General features: G+C 31.7%; 2 protein-coding genes and 1 long non-coding RNA gene across 4 annotated transcripts; all 3 read left to right on the top strand.

The window, feature by feature from the left end:
* Nucleotides 1-142: 142 nt before the first annotated feature.
* Nucleotides 143-10,108, top strand: LOC111710730 (adenosine 3'-phospho 5'-phosphosulfate transporter 2; the record flags this gene model as incomplete). Its single annotated transcript, XM_023484849.1, has 13 exons — nt 143-222; nt 977-1,096; nt 1,646-1,725; nt 1,783-1,869; nt 8,212-8,244; nt 8,486-8,581; nt 8,880-8,958; nt 9,068-9,129; nt 9,519-9,599; nt 9,656-9,694; nt 9,752-9,815; nt 9,869-9,963; nt 10,040-10,108. Coding segments are annotated over exons 2-13 (885 nt in total), but the record flags the coding sequence as incomplete, so codon positions are not given.
* LOC111710740 (uncharacterized) lies at nt 2,467-3,538 on the top strand. 2 transcript variants are annotated; one of them, XR_002767118.1, is made up of 2 exons: nt 2,467-2,927; nt 3,262-3,538. It is a non-coding gene; the product is annotated as an uncharacterized LOC111710740 (long non-coding RNA). The 2 variants fall into 2 exon arrangements; XR_002767119.1 differs by having other exon boundaries at nt 2,467-2,934.
* A 52-nt stretch (nt 10,109-10,160) lies between the features above and the next one.
* LOC111710741 (uncharacterized) lies at nt 10,161-13,274 on the top strand (the record flags this gene model as incomplete). Its single annotated transcript, XM_023484859.1, has 4 exons — nt 10,161-10,236; nt 10,768-10,826; nt 12,126-12,256; nt 13,177-13,274. Coding segments are annotated over exons 1-4 (308 nt in total), but the record flags the coding sequence as incomplete, so codon positions are not given.
* Between the last annotated feature and the right edge of the window lie 6 nt (nt 13,275-13,280).

Here is a 13,280-nt window from a genome sequence, read left to right as displayed (position 1 = left end):
ATTTTGAAAAAACATATATCCAAATAATTTTTTTTATTTTTTTATTTTATTGTTAACTACCCGTGTTTTCTGTCTGCTAGAAATGATGCGCAGAAAGATATTTTAGGTTTCTACGCATCTCTCTGTACACTTTTCTGTGTACTCAAATACAGTGCAGACAGATAAAATACAGATACAAATCTGTTAGCCGACAATTACAGGATCGTAATTTCGAGAGAAAAGGTAGATTACGACAATTGTGTTGAGCTGGCAACTTTTGAATCAATTATTTCGCTCTTAATCGGATTTAAAATGAGTTAAATGTATGCTTTCATTGGCCAAAAGTTCAAAACATTTAAATAATTTTTACTATGTTTTGAACATTTACATTAAAAATGAATTTTAACCGATTTTATTAAGTTTAGACCTTTTTTTAAATAAATTTCAGCTGAATGGAGAGAACAGTTATACACCTGTCCATCATATTTGAAAGACCTGGATCAAACTCACAGCTATTTTTAATATTATTTACTGAGATATTTTAAAAATTGTACATTGAGACAGACCCCCCCTTGCCCTTGCAAGACAAAAAATGCTATTTAAACGTCTAACTAATCTATTATTGTTTAAATCTATTTTTGTTTTAAAATGCATGTTATAAACCTGACAGAGTTCCCTGTACACTGATAATAAAAAATTAAATTGAACAAAAAAGTGTTTTGATAAAGATTTTTTGGAATTAACAGGGTTTGTTTATAACTCATCATCACTAAGTGACCTATCATTTATAGAGTGGCACATCCGATTCACAACATTACCCTTTAAACTATTTTCTGATAAAGGATAACAAAAAATATCAATCCCAGAACTACACCCCTGGATAAAGGTTATATGGTACTGTTATGAACTTGACTTGCCATGGCTGTAAAAAGAGAGCCCATTATATTTTAAAGTTATCATTAATTTATTGTATTTTGCTCATAGATGAACTATAAAGGTAGTGAATACGAGGCTGGGATGGCGCCTCAAAGGCCCCGAAGATCTAGCCAGCTCAAGATTGATATTGAAGGACTTCCTGATGGGAACAGTCATGTTAATGTCATGTGTTTTGATCTAGGAAAATGTTTGATTGATTATTTGATTTACATCAGATTTCTTTGATTGATTGATTAACGTTTATTTCTATGTGCATCCAAAGGCGATCACCTTAAATGTAATTTTCATCTTCCAAGTCGTAATCTCATCAGTAATTTTCATCTTCCAAGTCTTAATCTATGTATATACTTTGCTTGTTTGTATCTGATAAACGTCAAAACAGCTGAACCAATCAGGCCTAAATTTTGTGTGGGACATCACATGCCCCAGGGAAGGTTTATGGATTGTCAGAATTGAAAAATTTTGCCTGCCAAGCATTTCAAGTTGCTTAAAGCTTGGTAAACCCATAAAAAAATTCCTCAGAATTTTTTGTTAATTGTTTTATAATTTTTGAAGAGAAAATGCTCTCAGATATTTAAGCAACAATTCAATTTTGAAATAGAAGATGGGCGCGAAGTATCCTGAAAGCCTAGTCTATTTGTAATTACTCTTTCAGTGGGACATTATTAACTGGATCAGAGAAATTTTTTAGTTTTCAATTCTTAAATCAATCAATCAATTTATTTTTTAGTTTACTTCACCCGTCCAGCTCAGTTTATTATTTTATCTTGTGCATTATTTTTTTTCTACCTTCTCTATGGATATTTCCAGGTATATTTTTTTCAATATTTTTGATGTATTAAGAAAATTGTAGAAATGTAATTTTAGGAATTAATTTTTACCCTGCCTGGATTTCGGGGATATGGTTGGTATCTTACTCTCATCCAGTTCTTCTACTATTCTATTTTTGGAAGGGTAAGTTAACCATTTGGTCAATATGGTTTTAATAGAGTTACAATAATATAGTTAATAATATACAGGGTGTCCCACATCATACTAGATCGTCAATCAGTCTAAATTACGATTTTCGGGACTAATCAGAAAGTTTAAGAAGAATGAATCATCTTGAAAAATTGAATAAGGCTAAAACAAGAATTTTCTTGCTGAAAATACTTAAAGTTTTTCAAGTATTATGGTTTTATTTTAGCGTTAAAACTTGGAGATAATCTAATATGATATGGGACGCTCTTTATTTCTTTGTTATCTTTTAGTTGGAGATGATGCTACGGAGTAAACATCTAAACATCTAAACATCTAAACATCTAAACATCTAAACATCTTGATATCTAAACATCTAGATATCTAAACATCTAAACATCTAAACATCTAAACATCTAAACATCTAAACATCTAAACATCTAAACATCTAAACATCTTGATATCTAAACATCTAGATATCTAAACATCTAGATATCTAGACATCTAAATATCTAAATATCTAAATATCTAAATATCTAAATATCTAAATATCTAAATATCTAAATATCTAAAAAATATCTAAATATCTAAATATCTAAATATTTTAGAAGATTTGTGTATATTCCTCGAATAAATTTCCAGCAGGAGAAACATGAACCTGGTTCTACTCTTAATGTTTAGTCCCAGGAGCTAATATTGATATGTCAAGGGGTAGACTATGTTGCCCCCCCCCAGGGGTTAATATTGATATGTCAAGGGGTAGACTATGTTGCCCACCCCCCAGGGGTAAATATTGATATGTCAAGGGGTAGACTATGTTGCCCCCCCCAGGGGTAAATATTGATATGTCAAGGGGTAGATTATGTTGCCCCCCCTCCCACACCCAGGATTATGCAGATGTGACATTTTAAAAGATGACTTTTGTGCCATACTAAATCATTTTTTGCAGAATTATCAAGCATTGTAATTAATTTAATTGTGTTGATATTTGCATACAATCCCTTCATTTACATTATTTTATAAATATAATATTATCAAAATAAGGAGTCACGGAAGTTCGTAGTAAGATTTATTCGTAGTGAATTTATTTTCACTGGAGGGGTTTGAAAAAATACTTTTTACCATTTAAAACGCAGGGTGATTTTACATTCCCCTGGAGGGATATCTGAATCCTTCCAGGGGAATTGTAACCCCCCTGGAAAAATATCTGAATCCCTTCAGTGGAATTATAACCCCCCTGGAAAGATATCTGAATTCCTTCACTGGACTGTAAATCACCCTGCATAAAGTTTTAAATTTTAAAAAGCATTTTTTCAAACCCCTCCAGTGAAAATAAATTTCTCCAGTGGTCTCCAGTAGAATCAAAATCTTACTACGAACTTCTGTGAGCCCAAAATATGTTTATACAAAAACCTGTGATTGCTATGTTTGCTCAATTCTATTTATCTTATGTGATCCCGATAAAACTATGAAATATAACGACGACTTTAAATTGAATCAATAACATCAGATTGTCTCAATGTTGCTTTCCTGTTCCACAGTTTTATGGGGATCACTGTATGCACTGAAAACTTTTATTTAGGTTTTGTAGAGTTTCAGTGGTATAGATAGTGTTATAATCTCTGAAAAACTTGTAATCCAAATCTTTATTTTTTTATACTTTAAAGATTAGACACTAGGGGTGTTAAATTTAGTGAAACTTTTCTAAAATCATTTTACATAAACAAAATAGTATTTCACTTGGAATTCTAAGGCATGTTTATAAAATCCATTTTTCACAAAATTCAAAATGTGCCCCTCAAATGGGGTTTAAGGATAAAAAATCACTAGTGTTAGTAAAATGAAAAATTTGACAATCTTAATAATATGGGTAGTATGCATACGCTTGAAAACCGGGGTTCAAAACAATTTACAGAATTGAAAAATATTGAAAATTGGGCAAGTTATGGTCAAAAATAGATGTTTTCTTTGAATAAATTTCATTATAGTACTAAAAAATGTCTTTTTTGACCTTACTCAGTCAAATTTCAATATTTTTCGATTCAGAAATTCAATTCGGTTCTAATGATACCTAATTCAATAAGTATTTCAAAATTTCATTTTCACTTATACTTATAATTTTTGTGAAAAGTATATTTTATAAACATGTCTTAATATTCCTAGTAGAATACTTTTTTGCTTCTGTAAAATTGTTTCAGAAAAATTTCACACCCTTATTAGATACCCCTTGTACAATGTAAATTTAGTGTAATATTACTTAAAACACTGTTTTGACCTGCTGGCGCACTGTACTGCACTGTACTGTACTGTACTGTACTGTACTGTATTCCACTATTTTGAACCAAAGTTATGTTCTCACATAAATTTAAAATTAAAGGTACTGTGGACGTTGTTTAAGTTTAAACTCTTTTCATAAATATGTTAACTGTCCCTTTATGCCTGTGTGTACTTGTTGTTGATATTATTTATTCAGTTTAATAAAATTATTATTTAACAGAAATGTAAAATTTTAATTGTGAGAAATTTTGGCAAAATGTGCGGATATCTACATCAAAACTAAACCAAACTTTTCTAAATGTTTTATTATTAAAGGACGCTGAGCGTAGCTTGAAGTGACTCCATGCAAAAAATGCATTGCCCGATTTACAACAATACCCTTTAAATCCTTATTTCATCAAGTATGAATTAGATATCCATGTTTTCTTTGTTATTATTTTGTTTTTATCTTAATTTCCGGTTCCTCTACTTGCGCATTTTTTGCTTATAAGAAGCAGTGGAGAAATAATCGGAATTAATTAAATACTTTTTTAATCTAGAAAATCGACGTTTTCTTTCACATTTTTGATCAGATTAAGGTTTCAAAGGTACCGTTGTAAATTGGGCATTGTCATCTTTGCATTTAGGGTCACTTGAAAGTACGCTTACAGTCCCTGTAACAAAAACATTTTATTATTTTTTCACCTCTCACAACAAAAATGTCCTTCTCTCAACGCCTTTTAACAATAACTCAATTAAAATCATTTATTTACAGGGCTACCCATAGAGAAAGAAACCGGAGAGGCGACTGTACATAAATATACTCAATTGAAATCATTTATTTACAGGGCTACCCATAGAGAACGAAACCGGAGAGGCGACTGTACATAAATATACTCAATTGAAATCATTTATTTACAGGGCTACCCATAAAGAACCTAACCGGAGAGGTGACTGTACATAAATTTACTCAATTAAAATCATTTATTTACAGGGCTACCCATAGAGAAAGAAACTGGAGAGGTGACTGTAGATAAATATACTCAATTGAAATCATTTATTTACAGGTCTACCCATAGAGAAAGAAACTGGAGAGGTGACTGTACATAAATTTACTCCATTGAAATCATTTATTTACAGGGCTACCCATAGAGAAAGAAACTGGAGAGGTGACTGTACATAAATTTACTCAATTGAAATCGTTTATTTATAGGGCTACCCATTGAGAACGAAACTGGAGAGGTGACTGTACATAAATTTACTCCATTGAAATCATTTATTTACAGGGCTATCCATAGAGAACGAAACCGGAGAGGCGACTGTACATAAATTTACTCAATTGAAATCATTTATTTACAGGGCTATCCATAGAGAACGAAACCGAAGCTAAGAGGCGACTGTACGGATTCTATTCAATATTTTTCCTCTATCCTTAGCCAAATCTTTTTTAAAAGGCAACAAACATTAAAGTTCACTGATGACTGTACGGTTTTTTTCAGTGTTTCTTTTTATCTGATTTTCTACAGCTTTAATCATTCTATAGAATATTCTCTTCTCTGTAGCTTTAACCCAGTTTTCTTCCAATTATGAATACTAGGCTTTTAGGGCGCTTCGCGCCCATATTCTATTTCAACTTTTAATTGTGGCTTTATCTCTGAACATCTTCTCTTTGTACAGTATAAAACAAAAACAAAAAAAGTTTGCGAATTTCATAATATTTTTTGCGCATTTTCAAAATTTTTCAAAAATAAAAAACTTTTAAACAAAAATTTTTAAAATTTTGATCATTCATAAACCTTCCCTGGGATCACGTGAGGTCCCACAAAATTTTTTGGCCCGATAGGTTCAGCCGTTTTGACGTTTACTGGATTCAAACAAACAAACAGACAGACAAGCCAAATTTATAGATAGATACACCTCTAAAACTGTATTTAACCATTCTATAGAATATTCTCTACTCTGTAGTTTAACCCAGTTTTCTTTCAATTATGAATATACACCTCTAAACTATATCTAACCATTCTATAGAATATTCTCTACTCTGTAGTTTAACTCAGTTTTCTTCCAATTATGAATATACACCTCTAAATACTATATTTAACCATTCTATAGAATATTCTCTACTCTGTAGTTTTAACCCAGTTTTCTTCCAATTATGAATATTCACCTCTAAACTATATTTAACCGTTCTATCGAATATTCTCCTCTCTGTAGCTTTAACCCAGTTTTCTTCCAGTTATGAATATACACCTCTAAAACCTATCTTTAATATATAAATGTTTTCAAAAGTAACTCTCAGATCATGAAAAATACAAAATATTTTGAAATATCAACTATTTACGAATGCGTCGAAAAATAATCGATGGCTACTGTTTGTAATATCTGAATGATTTGTTTGGAATTAAATTGATTTGTTTACGATCCGAGTTGAATGTTGCATCTTTCCGAATTTGTATGGACGCTGCGTTCTTCGGTGTGAGTCGTTTTTAACAATTTTCTCCAGACGCAACAGATAGAAGTAAGATTAGTAGCGATTAAAAGCGCTTTTTTTATCGCATTAAGCCTATACCCCCTTTAATTTTTCGCGAACACTCCCTTTAACAAGTTGATTTCCAAGATACTATTCACAGTGCACTCCAGCATTCAGAAGGACATTTTGGTGACTTCATAGCTTCTCTAAATTTTGTTTTTTTGAATCACTTCAATAAGAAGTTGTACTTGAAGACATTTGAGATTTTAATCTTGGGTGAAAGAAACTAAACACTTTCCACAAATTCTTATTTTGAAATCCCAATATCTTTGTAACTTAATGTCGTAGGCTTTTGATATTTCAAATTGTGAATTCATTTAATTCAAATAGTCAAAATTTGAAATATCAAACGGTTTGCGCCATCAGGTTGCAAAGAAATAAAGATTAAGAATTAGATTTGGCGTAAAACTAATTTCTTTCTGACGGCACAAAATGTAAATAAGATTGCTTGAATGCTGTCCTTCCTTTTCCACAGTTTTATGAGTCTCACTGTATGCCAGGTTAATATTTTTACGGACTGCCAATCTTGATTTAGGAAGAAAAAAGTATACTTTTGCTTGTTTAATGAACACTTTTTCAATCTTTTATTTGCTCGTGCTAATCGGGAATTTCTGTATGAAAACCTAAATTTTCCTCATGACATAAATGTTTCTCTCTCTACAATATATAAACCTTCTCAAATATATTTTTTATGCATTCAAGCAGTTTTTCTAAAAAAAATTGTTAAAAATGAAAATTAATTGAGTCTTTGCCACAAACTCAAATTATCTTATTCTTATGTCTTTGCAACCTGATGGTGTAAACCTTGGATATTTTAAACTTGGATTATTTGATGTAGTGGAAGCCATAATTTAAAATATCTAAGGTCTACGACATCGGGTTGCAAAGATATGGAGATTAAAAATAGATTTTATGGCAAAGACTCAATTCTTTTGAACGCGCTAGAAATAAATATAGATTTAGACATCGTTAAAAATTCAAGAACAGTTTAATTTCCATCTATTACAACTTTAAATAATATTCTTTAAACCAGTTCTTCTTGTGTCAGTAAATTCAAGAACAGTTTAATTTCCATCTATTATAACTTTAAATAATATTCTTTAAACCAGTTCTTTTTGTCTTAGTAAATTCAAGAACAGTTTTAATTGAAGTTGCGTATACTCTGCGTACATATTGAAACCAGTTCTCTCTGGGCGGAATTTGTAAACAAGAATAGATGCATCAGTGTTTGTTTAGTACCCGAGGAGGATAAAAGCATTGAATTTTGAAAATTTTGATAATTCAAATAATAGTTTCCTATGACAGAATATTTCATTGATTTTTTTATGCGACATCCATCTTGTGTTTACATTACCGCCCAGAGACTGTACACTGCAGTACATCAGATGCGTACACCTCTGAAATAACTTTCCTTGCATTATAACCTATCATCATTCTTATTCTTGTGGAAAATACTTATAGTTTTTCAAGTATTATGGTTTTATTTTAGCGTTAAAACTTGGAGATAATCTAATATGATATGGGACGCTCTGTATTTATTTGTTATCTTTTAGTTGGAGATGATGCTACGGAGAGAGACACGAAAGGAAATGACCACTTTGATTATTTTGAAAAGTACAGTAAATAAACCTTACATTTTGTTTAAAAGTGGGTTGGGGGGAGGATTACTGGAAGTTAGATTAGATACCCTTAATAGCTTTGTCTTATCAAGAATGGATACGCTATTCATCATCTTCTCTTTGTTTATTTATAAGTGATTTTTAAAGACTGGTTACTGGAAGTTAATCTCTTTAAACACATTTCCTAGAAAAGTTACCTTTGTGTTAGGTTCCTTTAAAAACCTATGCTCTGCTGGCTATTACCACTGTGGCTACCATGGGGTTTTCTAATGCAAGCTTGGAATATCTTAATTATCCTACCCAGGTCATAAGGAATAATACAGACAGAGTGTTTCAATGAAATCTCAAATTTTCATCAAACAAAATTTGTTAGTGCACTGGAGCCAAGTTAACCTAGTAGTTTTATTCGTCAAATTGAAATTTATCATTCATCAACATAAGTTAAATTTGGCTCAGTGCTCCAAATAATTATGTTAGATGGAAATTTTACATTTTTCAGTTTGTGATACGGTTTTTGATTCATTTTATGTCATTGTAATCCTGGTTTAATCTTATATTTAAGTCCTGTATTCTAACTCTACTCACCGTAATCCTGGTTTCAGGTTATATTTAAGTCCTGTAAACTGATCCCAGTTCTGATTGGCGGCATTTTTATACAAGGAAAACGCCCACGTGTTTTAGGTAATATTCACAAAACAAAAACGTTAATCTATATAGCTATATATATATTTATATCCATAATTGTGAACAGCTGAGCTGATAGAGCTATTTAACATGTCCATGTTTTTAGATTTTGTAGCTGCTGGGTTCATGTGCCTAGGCCTAATAATATTCACACTGGCAGATAGCCAGGTAAACTTTATAGGGCCTTTACATTGAGTTTATTGTTATTATTGATGCATGATGTTAGGTGTTTTTGATGTAACCGGAGTAATAATGATCTCCTTGGCTCTGTTAAATAGTTGATGCTATTATTGATGCATGATGTTAGGTGTCCCCTGTGTTTGAAGTAACCGAAGTAATAATGATCTCCTTGGCTCTGTTAATTAGCTGATGCTATTATTGATGCATGATGTTAGGTGTTTTTGAAGTAAACTGAGTAATAATGATCTCCTTGGCTCTGTTAATTAGCTGATGCTATTATTGATGCATGATGTTAGGTGTTTTTGATGGAACCGGAGTGGTAATGATCTCCTTGGCTCTGTTAATTAGCTGATGCTATTATTGATGCATGATGCTAGGTGTCTCCTGTGTTTGAAGTAACCGGAGTGGTAATGATCTCCTTGGCACTGTTAGCTGATGCTATCATTGGAAATGTCCAGGTATAAAACATAACAAAACCTGAACTAATGCAATTTTATGAAATATATCTGTTTAGGAGAAAACAATGAGGCAGTTTAATGCCAGTAATTCAGAGGTAAGATTATTAATATTAATAATTATAACATGATGTATTGGACCACTGTATGTTTAGGTTGTACTGTACAGTTATTCTATTGGATTTGTTTATTTATTCTTCCTTGTGGCCGTTTTTACAGGTAAAATAATATTAAGATAAGCTGGGCCTCATTGTTCCTGGATTCTTGTTCAGATATTGCCTCTGCTATTCACTACTGTTCCTACTATCCTAAACAAACCTATGGATATGCCTTTATTTTCTCCCTCACAGGATACTTAGGCATTCAGGTAAGTCCTTATTATTTTTTTTGATTATAATGTGTTATGATTTAAATGGCAAATTCAACCAGTAGTTAATGTTTAGATTGTTCTTGGGCTAGTTCGGCAGTTTGGAGCATTTCTAGCTGTTACAGTCACTACATTTAGGTGTTATTATAATATTATTATTATTATTATTATTATTATTATTGTTGTTGTTTCAAAAGATACTGGTTTAAGTGTGAGAGTAGTCCAAGTTTGGTTTCAAAACCAACGAGCTAAAATGAAGAAAATGCAGAGAAGGTAAATAAGTATTTTTTTAACTACATATAACATTGTCATTGAAATAATTTTATTCAAGAACTTTTTTATTTATCTATAAATATTTGGGATTATTAAATGTGCGGTGCAATTATAATATTATTTGAAATACAATCTTTACCTGAAATTATTTTCTTAAATCCAAACTAACATTTCCATGCAGAGTCTTACAAGATTTTCAATCAAAATTTCATACGGAACGACCAAGGTGTTCATGACTTATGAAACAACGAGTGCAAATTTTTTGTTGGACCTCACATGGCCCCAGGGAAGGTTCATGAATAATCAAAATTAAAAAAAATTAGTCTCCAACAAATTTCAATTTTCATTAAATTTTGAAAATCCACGACATTTGTTTTATGAAATCCGCGAACTTTTTGTTTGTTTTTGTTTTACAACGTATACAATATACATACAAAGAGAAATGTTCACAATTAAAAAAGAAAATGGGCGCGAAGGACCCTCAAAGTTTAGTCTCATGAAGTCAAAATAATTTGAAAAAAATATGTATAGAAGTAAAACGGATAAGGACGGAAAACCAGTAGAGAAGGAAGGAAAGAAGGAGAAAGAAGGTATTTGACAATAATTGTCTGTAAACTGTATATTTAAAGAGATTGTTATTGTTATTTTAAATGACATTCTATTCTATTCTATCATGCTGAAGATAACTTCGTTTTACTGGATTGAAAGGTGTTATTTCTGGTAATTTCTCCATTGTTTCTGAAGCAAGAAATGCGCAAGAGAAATCACAAATGAAAAAAAAAACAGTTTTATAAGAGCCAAAACATGGATATCTCATTTATTTTTGATTAGTCAAAGCTTTGAAGAGTATAGGACTACTCACTTGAAATTACGTTGACTGTCTCTTTAAGTTTGTGTGCGTGAGAGTATTGTAGTGTGTGTGTGTAAGGGTGTGTTTGTGTGCATGAGAGTATTGTAGTGTGTGCTAGTGTTTGTGTGTGTGAGTGTCAATATGTGTGTTTGTGTACAAACAGACCTAAGGATATATATATTATACAGTTTCTATTTGCACACAGCTCAATATTCTATCTATCTATCTATTTATCTATCTATCTATCTATCTATCTATCTACCTGTCTTTAAATCTATTCATCTATTTATCTATCTATCTATCATATGTTATGTCTATCTATCTATCTCTACATCTATCTTTCTCTCCGTATCTCTATCTGTTCAAATTTATCATCTTATTTAATATTTCGTATTTAACAACATAAGCTAACGGTTGGTATAATACAATTGCAGCAATTTTTCTAACTTTCAGACTTTACTCTATCTCTTCTCTAACCTATACATTAGCCCTGGTATTCTCTAGGTCTAGTAGAATACTATTCTAACCTAGACATTTGCCTGGTATTCTCTAGGTCTAGCAGAATACTATTCTAACCTAGACATTAGCCTGGTATTCTCTAGGTCTAGCAGTATACTATTCTAACCTAGACATTAGCCCTGGTATTCTCTAGGTCTAGCAGAATACTATTCTAACCTAACCTAACCATTCTCTAGGTTTATCTTAATACTATTCTAACCAAACCTAATTCTTCTCTAGGTCTAGCTGAACACTATTCTAACCTAAGATAACCATTCTCTAGGTTTAGCTTAATACTATCCTAACCAAACCTAATTCTTCTCTAGGTCTAGCTGAACACTATTCTAACCTAAGATAACCATTCTCTAGGTTTAGCTTAATACTATTCTAACCAAACCTAATTCTTCTCTAGGTCTAGCTGAACAATTTTCTAACCTAACCTAATTCTTGTCTAGGTCTAGCTGAACACTATTCTAACCAAACCTAATTCTTGTCTAGGTCTAGCTGAACACTATTCTAACCAAACCTAATTCTTGTCTAGGTCTAGCTGGAGATGGTGACTCCTACTGTGACTCTGAAGCCTCCCTGGATGAATCTTGTTATGATAACCTAGAGGAACCACTGTCCCCACCTCAGGACCTTCAGCCACCCCTAGATATCAGGCATCATGAGGTAAAAAATTCAATAAAGTTTTTTTTGAATTTTGAAAAGAGTCTTTCAATAAAAATTCATTTTTTTTTAAATGATAAACTTTCCCTCGTCACTTTTTGTTTCATTTTGAATTTAATTCTGGTAAAAATAAATCTGGAAAGTTGTAAATCGGAAAATTATACATCTGGGAATTACTTGGAGCAATTTGGAAAATTGTATTTTTTGGAAAGTTTCAACTTGAAAATTTTACATAATAATAATTAATAAATACATTTTACCTAGTTCAATTTATTAAAAGTTTATATGAGAAAAATGTTACATTGGGGTCCGAATTTAATGAATTTGAGCCGCGTCTTTAATCCGCCAAAAACCGGTTTCAATTGAGCGCCGGCTTAAATCTTGAAACATTGAATACAATTTTAAGTGCATCCAACCATATTTGAGCTGCGTCTCAAATTTAAGCCGTGGCTCAAATTCATTAAATTCGGCCTTGGGATAGGTTTCAACCCCGTTTTCCCGTGTTTAAAGGGACTGTAAACGTAATTTTGAGTGAGTTTTCATACATGGATCAGCATGTTCGATTCACAAGAGAACCCCTAAAGGCTTTGTATGATCAAGAAATGCTTGAGATATCCATCATCTTCTGTTATAAAATTGATTATTTTCAACTCATGGTTTCTCTATAAAGTGAGTTGCTGAAGAAATAACAGAGTAAGTTGCCATAATAAAACACTTTTCTTTTCAAGCTAGAAAGACAATAATATTTTTCATATAAATGATCAGTTGACCGTTTAAAGAGTTACTGTTGTGAATCCGGTATGTCCCTCTTTAGAAGGTCACTTGAAATTATAACGGAATTCTCCGATATTTTGTTGACAGCTTTGAGCTGAAATTTTGAATTATTTCTAATCGATCCTTCATAAAGTTTATTGTTTATTTAGGAGGAGAACCTGAGGCTAAATACTCACCCTGTATCTTCACACTTCCTTCAACCCAACCCAATAGACAAGCTATACCTCATGCAGGACTCATACTTCCAGCACTA

This window comes from Eurytemora carolleeae, unplaced genomic scaffold (genome assembly GCF_000591075.1).
Source record: "Eurytemora carolleeae unplaced genomic scaffold, Eaff_2.0 scaffold843, whole genome shotgun sequence".
NCBI classification, from domain to species: domain Eukaryota; kingdom Metazoa; phylum Arthropoda; class Copepoda; order Calanoida; family Temoridae; genus Eurytemora; species Eurytemora carolleeae.
The sequence above is the reverse complement of the archived record's forward strand: the minus strand, read 5'-3'. Positions and strand labels throughout refer to the sequence as shown.